Source organism: Helobdella robusta (genome assembly GCF_000326865.2).
Source record: "Helobdella robusta unplaced genomic scaffold HELROscaffold_3, whole genome shotgun sequence".
NCBI lineage: Eukaryota > Metazoa > Annelida > Clitellata > Rhynchobdellida > Glossiphoniidae > Helobdella > Helobdella robusta.
This window is the reverse complement of record NW_008704501.1, coordinates 3,126,670-3,148,232: the sequence shown is the minus strand read 5'-3', so window position 1 is coordinate 3,148,232 and position 21,563 is coordinate 3,126,670. Positions and strand designations below refer to the sequence as shown.

The 21,563-nt window shown below is 35.6% G+C and overlaps 1 protein-coding gene across 1 annotated transcript; it reads right to left on the bottom strand.

Moving 5' to 3' along the window:
- Positions 1-9,834: 9,834 nt before the first annotated feature.
- HELRODRAFT_161300 (hypothetical protein) lies at positions 9,835-11,651 on the bottom strand (the record flags this gene model as incomplete). Its single annotated transcript, XM_009021233.1, has 3 exons — positions 9,835-10,026; positions 10,871-10,998; positions 11,534-11,651. 3 exons carry the CDS (start codon positions 11,649-11,651, stop codon positions 9,835-9,837), a joined length of 438 nt encoding a protein of 145 aa, XP_009019481.1.
- Between the last annotated feature and the right edge of the window lie 9,912 nt (positions 11,652-21,563).

The window sequence follows — 21,563 nt, the reverse complement described above, 5'->3', positions numbered from 1 at the left end:
TGAATGAAGCTAATGAGGGCATGTAATTGAAAAAATTAAGTAAAAAAACTTTGCGGACGGTCACCGCGATTGACTTCATTACGTTTGACGTCACTATCGTCACCACAATTACCACCATCATCATTATTATCATCATCTTCACTACCAACATCACCTCCACCATCATTATTATCATCATCATCATCATCATCATCACCACCACCACCATCATCATCATCATCATTATCATCATCATTGATAATACCATCATCAACAAAAACAACGCTATCATCATCAATATCAACAACAACAAGAACATTATCAACATTATCAACATCATCATTAAATATAATTTAAAATAAACAGCAAATTCAACATCATCACCAACCAACCAACACCATCCAACCAAAACCATCCAACCAACAACAACGACAACAACAACAACAACAACAAAATCAACAACATATAACAACTGTGACAACACGACTTTGAAGTTATATAGAATTGACATGTACAGTACATGTGCAAGACATGCAGTTTTAAAGTCTGGTTCCCATTACTTCGCACCTTCATTCTTTAATTTAAATTCCTTCAGATATTTTATTAAAAGTTTTATGCAAAAAATTGAATGTAAGATTTTGTTGTTGTTGATGTTGTTGCTGTTTTTGATGTTAATGATGTTGTTGCTGTTTCTGTTGTTGTTGTTGATGTTGTTGTTGTTGCTGATGTCATTGATGTTGTTGATATTGTTGATGATGTTGTTTTTGTTGCCGTTTTTGTTGTTGCTGCTGCTGTTGTTGTTGTTGTTGATGGTGTTGTTGTTTGCTATTGTATGAGTTATTTTGTCTTCACAGTTTGTTGCCAATTAAGTCGAAATGACCGCAACATTGAAAAGTTTGAATGAAATAAACAAGAAAGTTATTATTATTGTTATTATTTTCACTGTTATTGTTATTAGTATTATTGTTATTGTTGTTGTTGTTGTTATCACAATAACGCTCCACCTCACACACGCACAGCACTTTTCGCGGTGTTAAAACGTGACTGAATGCTTTCTTACGCGCGTTCGTTTGTTTGCCTGTGTTTGTTTGTCGGTCTGTATGTATGTATGTATGTATGTATGTATGTATGTATGTATGTATGTATGTATGTATGTATGTATGTATGTATGTATGTATGTGTGTGTGTGTGTTTCTCAGTTTGTATGTATCTGTATATTTATGTACGTTTGTGGATGTGTACACTTGATTTTTGAAAGGATGTTTGAAGTCATGTACATGTTGGTGTATGCATATGTTTATGTTTTTATGCTTGTATGAATTATTGGTATTATTCAAACATTTATGAGGTGCTTTCTACAAAAAAGCATTTCTCAGAATAGCCTCCAAAAACAAAACTAATCAAATTCAGACAGTTCGGCGTTCCATGATTTCTGACACACGAACACAAATGCTGGCAACTCTTCACGAAACTTTTAATATTAGAGTCCAGGTTGATGTAATTTACGTGGCGAACCATTCCACGTCCTGAATAACATCATCAACATTCTAGAAACTTTTTTCCAAGCATGTGTGTGTGTGTGTGTGTGTGTGTGTGTGTGTGTGTGTACACACATGTTATTACGTAAGGGTTCATTTGCAATTTGCCACGTGTGTGTACGTTGATGGGAAGATATCAAACACCACTAAGCTTCCCTAACCGAGCCTAGGAACTAACAACACATTTGAAGTAATAATGAACCAAGGCAACTGATCCCCCACTGACCAGCATGAACAAATGTTTTTATGCTTCGTGGATTCGTGAAGTTGTAATGTCATCATTGAAACATTATCAACTGGTCGGTTCCTCAGTCAGCTCGTATAAATTCTGTTGACAAGTGTGCTCTGTTGGCAATCCGATGAATTGAACTATCAGTTTGTTACGCAGAAACATACCATATTGCATAAGAAAATTTCCAACAAAAGACGTCATATATATTTTCAAGAATGAAATGGTTGTAAGCATTTTTTCCAGCATGTATGAAATGTGTTGTTGACACTTAGAAAGTAAATTAAAATTTAAAAACATTTAAAAATATAGTTTGAATGAAGTTGAAGTAGAAACAATTTGCGAAGGTAACAGAAAAATGAACGCAGTCAGTCTAAATATCGAACGAGTTTTTCAAAATGATTGAAAAGAATTGTGAGGCTCTGTTGCCACTTGCACACTTGCATGCATTGTGCCTATGCTTGTACAACGCCAGGCACACTGACCACTACCCACTACTGACCACTACCCACTACTGACCACTGGACACTACTGACCACTACTGACCACTACTGACCACTGCTGACCATTGCTGACCATTGACCATTACTGACGGACCACAAGGAAACAATCGGCACTTATTTCAAAACGACGAGGTCGATGCATGCAAGAAGAGTAGCCAACAACAATAAACAAACAAACAAACAAACAACCAAACAAACACATCACATCTTCGCGTTACACCAGTACGTACAATCGCTGAAAATAATGAAAAACTATCCTCATTGATTTACGAAAGCATGAATATAATGGATGAATGTGTCGCTTGTACCTACCGCTTCTTATTTCTATTTCTTCATCTACCAATGCTAATGTTTATTTACGTACGCACACATCAACAAGCATACATTGTTGTACACACCCACACACACACACACACACACACACACACACACACACACACACACCTATGTGCACATAGGTGTACGCATATGTAAGGATGCAGGTAAGATGTTTGAGTGCATAGAAGTTCAAGTATTCGTGAAAGTGTTTGCATGGTTCATTAGATATACCTGTATTGTTTGCTAGAGACCTAAACTGTAGGTGTGTATCTGTGTGTGTACATGTTTGTGTGCATTTGTATGTGTGTGCGCGCGTGTAATCTTATAAGCTGCATCCTTGTTTGCATTATTAATTTGTTGGAGCGAATGTTTGCGTAGTAGAAGGTGGAAGCGAAAGAGGGCAATAAGATGTTTGTGATTTGAGCGTGCCATGAAATCAAACGATGGTTATTGTTATTATTTTACTGTTTTTGTTGACGTTGTTGTTGTTGTGGTTGTTGTGGTACGTGTGAACGTCTCAATTGCTTGTGCAGGGGAATCAATAGAAATAAATGCGCGAGCGTGGAATTCTACCGCGTGCAAACATGAGAACACATGAACGAACAAACAGACAGACAAACAAACAAAAAGAAAAACCTATCTACTTTCTTGTTTCCAACAAACGATTGTATTCATTTATGAATCAAAACTCTGATGAACAAACAAAAATATATTGATTAGAAATTAATGACATTTATAAACTTCTTCCAAATAAACATGCAAACACCTCAAACAACAATCAATGATGCAAATGTTTAAAAATGCATAAATATAACAGATAGCACATAATGCGAATTCAAATACAAAATGTACATACAAAATGAAACAATCGCTCATACTTAAACGCCACAATAACAAAAATGAATATAAGCAAATACTCACAGATACACTCACACAGACACTCACAGACACTCACACTCACAGACACACACACAAACACACATTAAAATACAAACACGACTGATGCATCTTGTTAGTGCAGCACATTCCACACAAACAACGCCAGCCTGCACAATATCTTTTTAATTCTTCGCATATATTGCTCTTTAATATTTGATTTAGGGGATGGCCCTAACAATCCGTGCGATCGATTGTTATGCAAACTTGCGCAGTTATATGGATACGTGTGTACGATTATATGACGTTTGTATTCTCACTTATATCTATTTATTGATTTAGATGTATGTATGTTATAGTCTAGAGGCGGGCAAACTACGGCCCGCGAAGCTACAAATCTTAAAAGAATTCTCCCCCGGGTCGGAAAAATTTCTATTTAAGTACAATGCGGCTCTTCAAATGTAAAGTAGTTTTCAATGCGGCCCTCACAGCAAAAAGTTTGCCCACCCCTGATATAGTCATATGTTTGAAATAAATAAATAAATAAATAAATATATATATATATATATATATGCATATATTTATATATATTATGTGTGTGTACATGAGCTTGTGTGTGTTTTCGAGAGAGAAGACCAGCGATACAATACAATAATATGTTGAACATCACATTCCAGCGGCATCAGAGGTCCTCCTTAAATTTATTGAAGCACTAAATAGTAAAAACTCCGTGCATATGAAACAATTTTTTCCATTACGGCAAAATATTTAATTAAAATGCTTGCTCTCCGGTATATGACAGCCACTACTGCTGCTACTGTCTGCATCTTATCTCATACTTCATTAATCTTTTAATTCTACTTCCACTCTTTTTATTTTCCTTCTCCCACTTTTTTAATTTTTTTCTCTTTTTTTTGTCTATACTCTTCTTGTCTCTCCATTCCAGCCGGATATCTCCTTTATTAGCGAGGGGGAGTCATAAATACCTCAAACGCAGAACTGGCTGGAATTAAATATCAGACCGCTTCTCATATTAAAAGTATAAATAAGAGTCGAGGATGACGTATGAATGACGTCTCTATGACGTAATCGCCTGCAATGAATGCATGTGGTTTTTCCGTGGACTGGTTGGTGTGGTTGTTGAATCTTGAATGGAAACACACCAACACGTATAACAAGATATAATGTTTGCATTCTTATTAATATCTATTTATTTATTTACAGCTGTATGAATTTCATACAGCAATAACTAAGATGAAGCAACATTCAAGTATATTCCATTCACTATACGTTCTTTCGGAATCAAACACACGAAATCATTTCAACAACGCCATGCAAACAACAACGAACAGAAACATCTGTTATTTGAAATTTTTCAGAAAAATAATGAACGAAAATTTGGTGATAAATTACAAAAAAATTTAATTAAATAAAATTTGAGGATGAAAAATAAATGCAAACAAATCTTTTGAAGGTAAAACTGGAAGAAATGAAATGTTTGCTAGATGAAGGGTTTGTGTTGTTTTTCTTAGAACCTATGTGTTGTATGTGTTGCGTCTGTGTTAGCGTTCATATATATATCTGTGTGTGTGCGTGCGTGTGTGTGGGTGTTTGGGTTCGCGTGAATCTCTATGCGAAATTTCAATTGATTTATGCTGATGTATTGGTTGAAGCGACGATTTAATAACGGTGGATGGCTGATTTGCTGGTTAGATGGATGGTTGGATGGTTGGTTGGTTGGATTGTTGGTTGGCTGGTTTGTTAGTTAGTTGGCTGGTTGGTTGGTTTGTTGGTTGGCTGGTTAGTTGGTTGGTTGGTTGGTTGGTTGGCTGGTTAGTTGGTTGGTTTGTTGGTTTGTTGGTTGGCTGGTTGGTTGATTGGTTGGTGGTTTGTTGGTTAGTTAGCTGATGGTATTGGTAACTTGAAAAGCAAAGCAAAGTTTAGTTCGTGCTCTACAAATTAATAAGATGAATTACTTTTTGAATAAATTCACAGCCAAACAAACTTCTACAAAAGGAACATTCACGTGAGTGTATTTATTTTAATGAAGACGTCGTTCCAGGGGGTGAAATTAATAGAGGATCGTTTGTATTTTCCTTCATTCCATAGATGAATAAATCATCTGAAAATAAAATGGATTTCTTGAATTCGTCATGCGCTTAAATATCCTCATTTCATTTCTACAACATTGTTCAGGGCATGAATGGGTAATGAAAATGATTTCGGTATTCGTATGATTTATTTTGCTTCAACGAATGACGAGATGAATCGTATTGTACTGGTGATGCGTGATATCCATTAGTGATATACTAATGATATATTAGCGAATGTGTGGTATATCTTGATGATAGTTTGATGATGATGAATGATATAAATGATAATTCATGATGATTGTAAATGATATTTTAATGGTAGTGCATTAAAAAATGATAATAAAGAAAGATAAATTAAGGATAGTGCATGATATATATCAGTGATAATGCATGCTGATAGTGAGAATGGTAAATTATGATTTTGAAAGATATTTTAATAATAATGCATGATCAATTTAGATGATGATGAATGATATATCAATGATAGTGCATGATATATCACGACGATGGTCCATCATTAATCAGGATATCATATTTTATTAATGCACGAGGTTAGTGGACTTTGCGGAATATCACTTACACTGGACATTAATAATTCACATCGGTGGCTAGCGATAGTGGCCGTGCTATATGACGTGATTATTATTATTATTATTGTTATTATTATTATTGTTATAGTTGTTGTTATTATTATTACTATTATTATTATTATTAGAGTTGTTTTTGTTGTTGTTATTGTGCTTATAATGATGATTTATTATTTTATGCTTGCGATCAAAATGAAGGACATTACATTTTCACTCACAGAGTTAAACTGCGGCGATTGTGTCGAATGAGTATGGTGATGAACACGTATGGAGATGTATTGTGATGAGTAACTATGTGATGACTACATGATGATGGTACAATGTTAATGCCACCACACCATAAAGTGAACTGTACCACGTAAATTTCAAAAGCGGTGGTGTAATGTTTCTCTTCTTTCAAAAAACAACGTAGTTTCTTTTATTAAACCATCAAGATTGAAAATTAATTTTTTTTTTCAGAAATTTTTAATCAAACAACTTCTAATAAATTTGACCGCATTCTTTTCTGCCAGCAATGTTACACAATGTAAACTTTGCAATCTTCTTCCTTAAACTCTTAAGCTGTAAACATTCAGTGCTGTTTGCCTACACTGAAGAGTTTTTCATTTCAGAATTATTAAGAAACAACGTGCACCGAGCGCACTCGATGAAAAAGTTGCCACGTTAAGAAATTTATAAATACGCATTCTTCAGTCGAGGAAATATTTAAACGAACCTTCTGGAATTAGCGTTAACAACTGCTTACTGTGTAAATCTTCAAACAAATTTAAAAAAGATAATAATTAAAGAAACATATATATCAGTGAATATGATCAGACATGTTTTGCATGGTTCATTGAATATGAAGGATAAAACTTAACGATGTGTAATGCTTTTTCATACCACTGAAACTCTTGCTCGCATACGTGCAAATTTAATTTGTCAGACACATGCAACTATGTAACGTAACCGACTTGGTTACAAATTCGTTGAAGTTTTAAATCATTAAAAAATCTTTTGCATCGTTCCGTGCAAAGAGTACATTATTCATCTGGGAAGAAACATTATAAATGAGGCGGCCATTTTAACGAACCGAATAGTCGGATGTACAACAACTTCAGCTTGATAATATGATTAACTGGAATGTATGGGACGAATGATGATTTGTACTGGGCCGTGAATGTTATTACATTGTGATGTTGAGATCACATGATGTCACATGAGTATGGCGTCATAATGTTACATCGTTGCAATGATATTAAAATGCAATGATATTAACATGTTATATTATGATTTCCACCATTCAAAGTCCAATTAAATTTAATGATTTTCAATACAAAACTCGTGAGAAAATAGTTTATTTGTATTGTGTTGAACAATAGCTATATATTTAATACATTGCACATGAACACATGCAAGTGGGCATTGTATTGTATGCATGTAAAGTTGGCTCTGAAATGAATAACTCACGTAGCAAGCAATAAATAACTTCAATGCAACACTTTCAATAGCTTGATTGCCTTCGTGTAACGAATATGCGATGAAGATACATTGCAAATGATGTTAACGTTACTAACATGCCTATGTATAAAGCAATGATCATAATTGCCCTATATAAACATGCGTTTGAATGTTTAATAATATTATTGATTTTGATTTATTAATGTTCATTATGCTTGCATGTGCAAGTATGATGAGGAATTTTTTAAACAAATTTAGTAGTTTGCACGTTGAAACGTTAAATAAATTGAGGTTTATAAGTTCAAATCTTCTATAGTGCAAAACCCTTTCAACGAAGTTGTTAAAAACAATTCAAACACAGTGGAACGAACACGCACACACGCACGCACACATACTAAATGATTGAAAATGACTAAATAGTAAATAATCATTTATGCAATCAAATCCGGTAAAAAGGCATTGTAAGCAAAGATAAAATGAGAGTTACAAATGTAATACATAATGTTTAATAATAACAAAAAGGAAAGTTATGTTAGAAAATTTTTAGAAATGTCTGACCTCTTCAATGAGAAAAATGTGTATATGTTAAAAAAAGTTGGGTGGTGTTCAAATTTGATGATCCGTCCGTTTCGTACTGGTCGGTGCTCGAGACACTGCAAGACGTATAAGAATGACGTCATCGTCGTTTATGTTCTGTACACGCATGCAAGGAAGGATGGATTAGCAAGTAAATGAGATGACGTGAAGGTTGGATGGATGGATGGATGGATGGATGGATGGATGGATGGATGGATGGATGGATGGATGGATGGATGGATGGATGGATGGATGGATGGATGGATGGATGGATGGATGGATGGATGGATGGATGGATGGATGGATGGATTGTGCAGATGAATGAAAATGTTAAATAAATANACGTGCTTATTTGTAAAGAGAGAAATGGAAGAATGAACGATTAAATGAATGGACGAATGCATGTTTCAAATAGTCGGGCAAACAAATAAATGAATATATGGGATAGATGGATGAACAAACGAATGAACGAATATATAAGATGGATGGATGAACAAACGAATGAACGAATAAATATAAGATGGATGGATAAATAAACAAATGCACGAATGAACGAACAGATAAATAGAGGAATGAAGAGTCCAGCAGCTGAACATTTAAGCTCGTGTTTGTTTTTTTTTCTCAATTGGTCGATATATCTTTTTTATTTTTGTTTTGAAAGTTGCCCCAGCGCAACAAACACATGTCTCAGACCATCTATCTCGCATGTAACCAGCCACCTACACACGCACACACGCGCACACGCGCACACGCACACATATTTACTAGATAGGCAACATAAATCCGTTGCATAAACACAGACAGGCACATTTATAACTTAATACCCCGATCAAAAAATCTAAGACTCAGGTATTAGACACCAAACTAAAACAAATATTGATATCCAGGAAAGATTCAATCAAGGAGTTGTCTTTTAGGTGATGACGTATGAATGACTGAACCTTCAGAAGCTGGTTGTATGTGGCCTGTCAACACTGCATGCATGGCGGTGCGTGGCATAGCAGGGCATGATGCATAGGACGCACGCAGGCCAAACCAACCTCAACAGAGGAACTTGTTATAAAAAGAGTTGTAGGATGAAGAAGTGGGGTGGAAGAAGTGCAGGAGGATGTTTAAGACCCTGCTTGCCAGTTTGACGTGTTGCGATGTTGTTGTGGGTGGTTTTGTGCTGTCGCCTATTACTGTGTATCGTTGATTGTCGTTTTATGTGGTTATGTCTTTGTTGTTGTGTTGTTGTTGTTGTTGTGGTGTTATTGTTGTGTTGTTGTTGTTGCTGTAAATAAAGAGTGTTATGCAACGTAGTATGTTGTAGCGTTCTGAAGTGACATGTCTGCCTAACGCTGTGTTTGATTGTGAGGTGTTGGGATTGAACGTGATGGAGGTCTTGCTTTACAACGTGTCTTTATATATATCTCCAACATGCGAATCCATGTTGGCGTTATATTTGCATTGCACTGCATTCAGTTTCTGCTACTTCAAATTATAATCCGTAACTATGGGGCGGATACTTAATCGGTAATTTATTTTGAGTCAAGCTTCAACAAGAAGTTAACCATTTTTTTTGTATTCCACGACTTTTTAATTTTTCATATTTAACCAGTTTTTCAAACAAATTTTACTACAGGACAGCAATTAAAATAAAAAATTATATTTAATATTTTGTGGAATTTCAACTCAACCTAAAAAATACATCTACTATGGAAAGAACCACAGGACCTTCCTTGGAAGGCCTTTTGCTACTTTGGGATGTTCAAAAAGAACTGTATATTCAATAATGAGATTTGATGTTGCGTCTTTTTTGGTATGCTTTATACAAAGTGTTACCCAACCCGAACTGCATGGGGCAGGCAAATAGAGATACATGCACAACACATCATGTTTTGTTGGCTTTGCATTGTAAACAAGTGCAAAAATATTTCCATTCACAAATAAATGAGTGTGCATAAACAATAATATTCACGCCTGCTGGCATCCACCACACGTGTTTGTGTGTGTGTGTGCGTGTGTGTGTGATGAGTAAACAAACATATATGCATGATCATATGAATAAATAATGTCCTCTACATTAAACACATAATAAGCAAGATGCACAGGGGAGTCAGCCTTTATATATGTGTACGTTAGTGTATGTCATGTAGATTTGTATGTATGTGTGTGTGTATGTATGTATGTATGTATGTATGTATGTATGTATGTATGTATGTATGTATGTATGTATGTATGTATGTATGTATGTATGTATGTATGTATGTATGTATGTATGTATGTATGTATGTATGTATGTATGTATGTATGTATGTATGTATGTATGTGTGTATGTTTGTATGTATGTATGTTAAAACCAAAACATGATGAGTGATACTGAACCGTCAAACATCAAGTAACAAATGGATTAACACTTTGATTTGTCGTTAATTGATGTATGTATGCATGTGTGATGTATGTATGGTGTGTGTGAGTGTGTACGTATGTATTATGTATCTATTTATGTAGGCATGCACGTATGCCCGTATCGTATGCATGCATTAACTTATTGCACACACACACACACACACACACACACACACACACTTACTGCATGTGATAGGTAGGGATTTTTTTGCAATCGAATCCTCTCACCGCAAAAGCAGTGGCAGACACTTTACCTCTGCGCACATACATTTACACATACAGACGCACGCACGCGCGCACGCACGCACGCACGCACGCATGGCCTGTTAACATTGCTCACAGGAGGCATAAACAAAAGGGCGACATCCCTATAAAGAATGTTAATACAGCAGGATTTTAAGTGGATCACGAAAAGCTGAATGTAGATGGAACAATTTGGAACCTCACAATTGGATGCCCAGCATATGCCTGTGTGTATGTGTGTGTTGGTGTGTGTGTGTTTGTGTGTATATGTGTGTGTTGGTGTGTGTGTGTGTGCCAGGTGAATGTGCTGATGTATGTATGGAGTGGTGTTTGGTGTGTGAGGTGTGAAGGGCTGTTATTCTTTCTCATGTGTGTGTGTGTGTGTGTGTGTGTGGGTGGGTGCGTGTGTTTGTGTGTGTGTGTGTGTTTGGAGATAGATTTTAATGTCGTTGTTTGATGAGAGGGAATGATTGATCACTCCCGTCAATTAATCAAAGTGTGTTTATGTGCAAATAAGTGTGTGTATGTGTGTGTTTGTGTATGTGTGTGTGTGTCAGAGTGTGAGTGTCAATTTTGATGTACTTATGAATTTTGATGTGTCTGCCTGTGAATCGTAGAGTCGTTGTTGGAGATGATTTTTGTTACTTTTCATCATTTGCTCGACAATAATGTGCGTGTGTGTGTCGTTACAGTCGGCATTGGTTTCAAGTGCTGCCGTCATTTAATGCTCCTACCGGGTCGGGACCAGGCGCATTGGTACTTTGCAGCATCTCACCGATCATGAATTGCTTCCATGCTTTTTTTAGCTGAACTCTTGAACAGTACAAGTTTTTCTGTTCTGGCGGACTAGGTGAAAGCGAATTCACACGAAATTCCATTACGTTGTGAGTAAATACTGTTTGGTGATCTATATCCAATGTTATCCGGCTGCTGAGAATGTTCAGTTTCCTCTAGTTGATACTCCTAATTTGATAATTGAACAAAGCAATTAAGAAGCAGCCAAGCTTAACAATTTTCATCAAACATTTTTTTTAGAAGATTGGGCTGATATGAACTGATTCAAAATTCAAATTTAAAAAATTTCCAAAAAGAGTAATAAATTTTTTGTTGTAGTTTTCGTCGTTATTGTTCTTATTTTAGCTCTGTTAGTTTGTGCAAAACTTGTTATTTTACGACATTGTACACCCACAACATGAACAACTACATCACGTACAACCACGTACAACATGTTACATCAACAACAAGTTGTCGTTAGTTATAAATTTACGATGGCCACATAAGCAGTTGTTGTTGTTGTTGTTGATGTTGTTTTCTTTTGTTATTGTTGTTGTTGATGTTGTTACGTGGCTCTGATGCAGTTGTTATTGTTTTGTAGTTGTAAAGGAGCTCTGTTTCAAAGCATTGATGATATAAGGAAGGGAAAGTTGAGAGGGGAATGTAGGAAGGAAAAAGGAGAAGAAAAAGAAAGTAAAGGATGGGCGGATGAATTGCTTGTTGTAACGATGGAGGAACAATTGCTTGAAATATGAATTGCTATTATGAAATCTAATCCCAAACTTTTTGCTTTGCTAGGAAGCTCTATAAACAAAGTTTTAAATAAATTTAAGGTCCCTTCAAAATGTGCGTTGTTGTGTTGTGTGTCGGTTGCTTGGCATGTTGTGTTAAACAGAATCTTCATCTCATAAACTACTCATTTCTTTGCTTAACACAGTGACCTAACAATGAACTTACATTCACACACATATATATGCGTTTATAAAAATATAGTTGCATATTTTGGTTGGTTGTTTGGTTGGTTAGTTGGTTGAATGATTGGTTAGTTGGTTGATTGGCTGGTTGGTTGGTTGGTTGGTTAGTTGATTGATTGGTTGGTTGGTTAGCTGATTGGTTGGATAGTTGGTTAGTTGGTTGGATGGTTGATTGATTGGTTGGTTGGTTGGTTGGCTGGCTGGCTGGTTAGTTGACTGATAGGAGAATTATGAAGACTAGTTAAAAGTATTTGCACACCGTTGTCAAATTTCTTTCTTAATCAACACATAAAAAAACCAAACATTTTTTTGTCCAATCCAAAACATAAAATTAATGGCATTACACTACACACGTCTTGAAACACATCATAAAAGACCTTCGCATACATTGCATAAACACACACACGACACACACGCACGCACACACACACGCAGACAAACGTACACACATACACAACTACAAACACATAATCACATACACGCACGCACATGTTCCAAACATATCATATGCCCTTCTGTTACTTTGGTGTTTTACATTTTTATGATGTTTTGAGTTTACAAGTTGTTTCTGCTTTAGATGTGAAGTGTGTGGTTTGGCGGCTGTAGTATGGTGGGGTGTGGTGGTATGTTGATGTGGTGTAATAGTAATAGTAGTAGTAGTGGTAGTAGTAGTGGTAGTAGTAATAGTAGTAGTAATGGTAGTAGTGGTAGTAGTAATAGTAATAGTGGTAGTAGTAGTAGTGGTAGTAGTAGTAGTGGTAGTAATAGTGGTAGTAGTAGTGGTGATAGTAGTCGCAACAGAGGTCGTAGAATAATAACGATAATAATAAAGAAACAATTTGTTGTTATTGTTGTTATTGATGTTATTGTTTTTATTGATGTTATAGGGTTTGTTGTTATTGTTTTTTGTTGTTATCATTATTGAAGCAACTTTGAAACTTCCGTTATAGCATCGGCACTCCTTCGATGACGTCGACTTCCTCAAGAAATAAAAAAGCACACTCGACATTATTTTGCAGAATAAATAGAATATTTAATGACGCAAAAACTCCTTCAAAAATATTTCCTCTCTCTTTCACATTGCCAATTCTCTCTTCTTTCACTCACCTCGCCCACATCTTTCAATTCATCTATCCATCTGTCTATCTGTCCGTCCGTTTGTCCATTTATCCACTCATTCCTCCATCAATCTATCTATCTTGCCGCCTATCCATCTATCTATCCATCAATCCAATCCACTCATTCCTCCATGCAGGTGTCTATCTTTCCGTCTATTTATCGATCTATCCATCTATTTGATGCATCTTTTCATCTACCCACTCCTCCACTAATCTATCTATCAATCCATCTATCCATCCATTCACCTATTCCTCCATCCATCCATCCCTTCATCCATCCATCCCTCCCTCCATCCATCCATCCATCAATCATCCATCCATTCAACTTAATTTTTATGCGGACATCCGCGAGTCATAACGGCATACAAATTATCTTTGCTCTGATGTTTTATAACAACAACAGTGATGATGATGATGGTGATGATAATAATAATAATAATAATATTATTTATCCGCTTATCCATGTAATAATAATAATAATAATAATAATAATATTATTATTATTATTATTTATCTACTTATTCATAAAATAATAATAATAATAATAATAATAATATTATTATTATTATTATTATTATTATTATTATTTATCTACTTATTCATAAAATAATAATAATAATAATAATAATAATATTATTATTATTATTATTATTTAGTTTATTGTATGTTAATATATATTATTTTATAATTTCAGTTATCAATTTTCTTTGTGTTTTTTTTTTCATTTCAATCCCCCCCAACATTTCTTTCCTTCCATCGACCGACGCTGTTTCACATTTCAGTGCTGTTTTAAATGTTGTTGTTTGTTTGATTCTTTCGGCTTCTTTGTATTTTAATTCAATTCAAAATCTCTTACAAGTATTATGTCATTCTTATGTCATTCTTAGTTCTAACATGAATTGGAGGTCGCCCAGTAGAAGAGCCATTCATCATAATTGGGCAAATAGTAGCATATATACATATATATATATATTTATATATATATGTATATATATATATATATGTATATATATATATTTCTCGTTTGAATGGTTGGAGACTTCTGATTGTTGACGACTAGTGTGTTATGGTGGTGTTTGTGTATGTGTGTGTGTGTGATAGCTGGATGTTCAGCTTATTTGTTTTTGCTTTTCTTGTTGTTGATGGTTTTGTTAAAATGACGTGAAGATTACGTAATGTTATTTTTTTAAATTATTTTTTAAATTGCTCCTTCACAAAATTCTTCAACTTTAATTTCGGTGTTGTGAATTTCAAATGTTTCATAAATTTTAACAAAGGAAAAAACTTGCAGGTCAAAATTTTTTTGTAAATTTTCAGTTCTCGCAAGTTGAGTGATGCTAATTTGAAGCAGAGGCGGAATGCGGGAGTTGATTAATATTTATGATTCCCTTCAGCACCAAACTTCCAAGAAACATCAAAAGTGAAGATGTGATGAATGCGATTTATTTTGAGACTATTTAATTGATGGGACAATTACTTTTAAACTTATTCACTAAGCAGTTATTTCGCGCAAATATTTGACGCAATGAAATTAAAAGCCCGTATCGTGCGGCGATTATGTGTTGAAGAGCGCTGGCAAAGAAGCAAGCAAGCTCCTTCATTTTCTTACGTAGCCGCATTCAAACACCAGGCAGATGATTTAAGCCTGCATTGTAACATGGGGCATGTATGTTTGTGAGCAGGTTTTTAAAATAAATATGCATGCATGCATGCATACACGTGAATGCGTTCATGCACGCATGCATATACAGACACACATAGACGAAGCACATGCACACATACACGAACTACGTGCATACTCCTATCCTATCCATATACAATGTTTTTACTTTCCCGTTAATAATTGAAATATATCAGCATTTGCTTACTTTTACTTCCATATAAGCATAAACTTGTTTGCATGCGAGCATTGCACATCTGCTACATGCATGCATGCATGCACATAAACATTCACATACATGCATGCATTGTACATTCGCATACATGCACCGTACATTTGTATATATACATACATTAATTGTACGTTTGAATTGAAAACATGCACTGTACATTTGCATGAAGACATCACACCTCCTCCTCCTCCACCTTAATTCCGAAGTCATTAATTCCAATTAAAAGAGCATTTAGAGTTTAAACCATAACCAGCATTTTCTTTCTTACAAAAACAAACCTGCGTTCAATTAGAAGTTTCACAAAAATATTGCACAACTAATATTAACAAGTTGGTCTGACGCTGCAATGGATCTGGTTTGATGGCGGGACGTGACGCTGATACGAGGATGTCATGTGACATGATGATGTAATAGTAATGTAAAGTATATGATGTATGCTGAACTGCTGATTCACTGACCACAACCGAGGAGATGTTATTTGAAGGATGTGATAGAATGATGAAATGTTGATGTAATGCTGTTTTCCAGCTGTGAAGATGGGCTGATCATACTGTAACATGATAATGCGTTATGTTACGATGCCTAGCTGATGTGGTTATACAGCGATGAGTCGTTGTTGATGTGTTTGTTGTTGATGTGATGACAGGGCGGTGTGCTGTTGCTGTGAAAATGATATGATACACATGTAATGTGATCCCATGATGACGCGAATCCGATTCAATGTTGATGTGATAATGTTGGGATGTGCTTGAAACAATATGATACAAATGTAATGACGTGATGATGCTTTTTCAATGTGACGTCAGTAACATCAATTTTAATTTTATTTTATGTTCATGTGCTGATGCGATTTTAACTTGTTCGTGTTTGCTTAATGCAATTTGTATGTATGTGATGTCATTTCGTCGAAACATTGGTGTTAAGGTGTGGTGTTTATGGGCTAATATGATAGAAAATGATTGACAATAGTGCGATATGTTGACAACAAATTGATGTGATATTGATGTGATAATGCAATGTGATGTTATAATGTGATGTGATAATGTGATGTGAAAATAAAAAAATCATGCAGAGGACCGGCTTAGAAATTTTACAAGCATCTTCGACGTTTTAAAATTTTAACCGTTTTCATTTTTGTCAAAATTTTTTGTTTATCTCATCATCATCGTCATCATCATCGTCATCATCGTCGTCGTCATTATAACCTCTTGTAGACTCCCGTTAGCAATCGATAATTTCAATCCATCGTTTGCCTCTTATCCATTAAATCAAAAGGCACCAGCTTTTGTGCTAATTTTTTTGTCTATCCACCTGCTACTACATTCATCAATTAATTTATCCATCCATCCATCCATCCATCCATCCATCCATCCACCCACCCACCCATCCCTACATCCATTCATCCATCCATCCATCCACCACCTTCAACTTTTGAGAACAACACGCGGTTTGTTCGATCTTCAATAAATTATTTTCCATTCAATCTTTTACACTTTGTCAGCAATTATTTTTCCTACCACTACCACCACCACCGCCATAACCACCACCACCAGCAGCAGCAGCAGCAGCAGCTGTTAACAACAAAATGTGAGCAGAACCGGGCTGGATTTGGTATGTTTTCTATGGAGACCTGGTTGTTGTTTCTGCTGTCTGTTCATCTGTCAATCAGTTCATTCATTTATTCATTTTTTTCATTTTAATTATTTATAGTTAAAATTCATTTTGTTATTTTTCTTGTTTTGTTGCTTTCGATACATCAAATAAAATAATTATTTCTACGTGATGCTTGATTGTTTATATGACCTCTGCAACCATTTAGAACCAAGTACACAATGCATCTGTAATGCATCAATTTATTCTTTCACAATTTTCAACAAATTTATTCATTCGTTCATTCATTCATTCACTCGTTCTTTCGTTCATTCATTCACCCATTCATTCATTTATTCATTCATTCATTTGTTCGTTTGTTCAACATATAGTTTTTCACGCATTCCTTCATTTACATGTTAATTATTGTATTGTGTTGGGTGTTTAATTCTTCAATTATTTGCTTATTCATCATTGTGTCATTCTGTCATTTTAATTGGCTATAATTTTTTTTATTCTAAAATCTTTTATCATTCATTCATTCGTTCGTTCGTTCGTTCGTTCGTTCGTTCGTTCGTTTGTTCGATCGTTCGTCAGTTCGTTCATCCATTCATTCGTTCTTTTAATCCTTCCATCCATCATCGCGTAGAAATAATTACCTTCCACATGCATGTTCAACAGATTTCATAATTAACCATTGCTACTCTCTCTCTAAAGGTGCACGTAACGAATGCATACACACACACACACGCACACGCACACACATGCAAAGACACACACACACAGAAAGATGTCTGCGCAGTTTTCTTAACACACACACACACACACACAGATACAAACACAGATACACACATTGACACAAACACATCCATACACAAACAGTGACACAAACACACACATACACATACAATGATGCAAACACACACGTGCACAAGGGCGCATACAACAGGTGAGGTCGCATTACACACAGCGGTATAACAAGGTAGGAGCCAGGTAAGCATGTGCAAACATAAGAGGATGAGATGTACAAGATGAGATGTTTGTTTGTCTGTAAGTATTCATTTGTTTGTTTGTTTGTTTGTATGTGTAAGTGCAGAGATTAAATGATTGTGTATGGCTGTTTTGTGCCATCATCTGTGTATTGTTTTTTGAGATAGTTGTTTTTTGTTGTTTGTATGTTTGTTGGTTTGACCTCCATGTAGGTGTTTGTGTGTTTGTTAATTGTTTGCATGCGAATGTTTGTTTTCTCGTTTGCATGTGAATGTTTACTGAAGTGTTTTCACCGATTAAATCTCAAAGAGATACAACTAACCTTTCCATGCTGTGTCAATCAGTGTATGCTTCGTGTCGTGCGAGCAACAAGTATGAAAGTGTGTGTTTAGGTGTGTGTGTGTTTTGTTTGTTTGTGTGTATGTGTGTGTTCAGATGAACGTGTGTATGTGTATGTGAGTGAGCTATCCAAAATTTGACAGAAAACATGAAGTGGAACTTTTTGTGAGGAACCTCATATTAGTTGGCGACCTTCTTTCCAATTCGTCCTACAATTTTTTGTCGTTTTTCTATTTAAACTGGGTTTTTATGTATGAACGAGTGATTAAAACAATATGTGTTGGCTAGATTTTAAAAAACATTACAACGAGATGGTTGCTGGGTGTTGATAACTGGGGGGGTCATGGACTCTCCCTGACTCTCCCTACACCGGCCACCGTGCGTTTCTTGCAAACTTCCATCTCCCAATGATCACGTTGTTTTGTTTGCGGAGTTTTTTCTCATTTCATCTTTTCGTCGTCGCCATTTGTTTCTTTGAATTTTTTGGCTGTATGTTGTTGATGTTGTTGATGATGTGATGTTGTTGATGATGTTGATGTAGTTGATGATGTTGATGTTTTTGTTTTTGTTGATGTTGTTGATGATGTTGATGTTGTTGTTGATGATGTTGATGTTGTTGTTGATGATGTTGATGTTGTTGTTGATGATGTTGATGTTGTTGTTGATGATGTTGATGTTGTTGTTGATGATGTTGATGTTTTTGTTGATGTTGTTGGTGATGTTGTTGTTGTGTGAGCAGGGTTTGTGGTGTAGTTTGTATAATTTAGTTGCACGAGCTGGTTTTGCAAACTGTGTGTGCGTGTTGTTACATTTATTAATTAAGACAAAGAATTGAAATAACGAGCATAAAATATTAAGGACAGCCCATAGAATGGATGCATTATTTCTGAGCAAGATGGGATGGACGTGTTTGCGGGCACTTGAAAGAAGTGCATTGCAGTTTGTTGCTGTTTTTAAAACTTTAATTTCGAAGTTTCATTTCTAAGACAAACAAGTCAGCCAGCTGTTAAATTTTCATGTAATTTAATCGTTCGATGAATCATTAACATCATTAATTTTTGTCAAATAGTTTTTTATGAACGTATGACCGAACGAACGAACGAATGAATGAATGAATGAATAAAAACAGCGAGTTGCATGTTGCAATTAATCTTAATAGCATTCAAGTGGACTTGAGCGTGTCAGCGACATCTTACGACCAAACAGTCATGTCGATGTTCCTCAATTGTTCCTACCTGCCTGCCTGCCTGTCTGCCTGACCCACCTACCTACCTACCCACCTACCTACCTACCTATCTACCTACCTACCTACCTACCTACCTACCTACCTACCTACCCACCTACCTACCTACCTACTTTCTCTCTCTATCTGTATAATTTATCTCTCTCTCTCTCTCTCTCTCTCTCTCTACCCCTTTCTCTAATTTTTTTCTATCTGACTATCAATCCATCTATATATTCATTTATTTTTAGATGTTTCACCATTAATTTTCACAACAACAACTTTTAATTTTTTCATTTCTACGTTTAATCCCCCTTGAGTTGGTATGCAGATATGAAAAAAAACAAAACAAACGAAACCGTCGACTGCCACGTAGAAGGTACACATTTGCATATTTCACTTGCAGACGTCGCAACGAATCATTTCAAATTGTTTGACAACTTTAGCCAAATGTTCATCAGAATGTTCATCCGATTGTTCATCAAAATGGTTATCCGAATGTTCATCTAAATGTTCATCCCAATGTTCATCCCAAGGTTCATCTGGGCAAAATAAATGAAATTTTTATTTGGAATAAATTTCTTCAAACAAAAAAAATTCATGCGCTGCTCTGCATGCAAAATTTATTGAAAGGATATGCATGATGTGTGCACGATATATGTATGAATGTATGCGGGTGTGTGTGTGTGTATTTGATGACAGTGAAAAAAGCAAAAACGTCAACTACGAACACAAAAGCTTCAAGAACAACCAACACGCTCCCATGAAAAACAACAAAACCAACATCATTCATCAACAACACCAACATCAAATATATCACTTATATCATTTAATAACCAATAAGCGGCACGCTCATACGAAAGAACACATTCACACACACACACACACACACACACACATACGCAGACAAGCAAGCACACACCCACACACAGGCACCCATTCCAGACGATGTTCTTCCAGTGCAAACATCCTGGCATGGGGAGGCCGTCATTTTGACTTCACTGGGGAGGGAGTGCACCATTCAAGGGCGTGTGCGTCCACAAAAACATATGCACTCAAATTTTGATGAACACGAACACAAGTGCACTAACACACGCGCCTAAAAATAAACTAACTAACGTGCACACTTCACACAAATGAACAATCAAATGCACTGGCGCCTATACAAACATATATGCGCGCGAATATAGTAAAAGACACAAATAAACACGCTAACAGACGTGCACAGCACAAATACGTGTATACGTATTTGTGTCTGTGTGTCACGCCTCACACATACACAAATACGTACACACACATGCACAGTGCACACACATACACACACACACATACAACATGTCCTTGCACGTGTCAATAAATATGATCGGTGATTATTGTGCACCATTGTATTAGAACTTGTGTGCGTTCATATTCATGTATGTGTGTTCTTACCTCAATTGGTTTTGTATTCCTTCTCGTATTCGTGTTTGTATTAATATTTGTATTTGCATTCGTATTTGTATTTGTACGGATGTGTGCAATGGATTTATTGTAGACAAAAAAAATACGTACGTAAGAAACGAAAGGTTGAAAAATAATCACGAGTCTGTGCGTATGTATATGTGTTTGTATTTGTTTGTATTTGTATGTATATGTAGTGTATGTTTATGTATGTGCGTGTGTGTGTGTGTGCGTGCATAAGGATGACGACGACGACAATGATGGTGACGATGATGATGATGTGATGATGGTGACGATAATAAAGATAGTATGGACAATAAATCATTCATCTTGGTTTGTTGGATCAGCCAGCGTTGGACATTTAATCGTTGGAAAAATTCTGCTGCTTCATCGTTAATGGGCGAACTACATTATTAATTCTCATCAAATTCTTCTTCTCCTTTTTCACAAC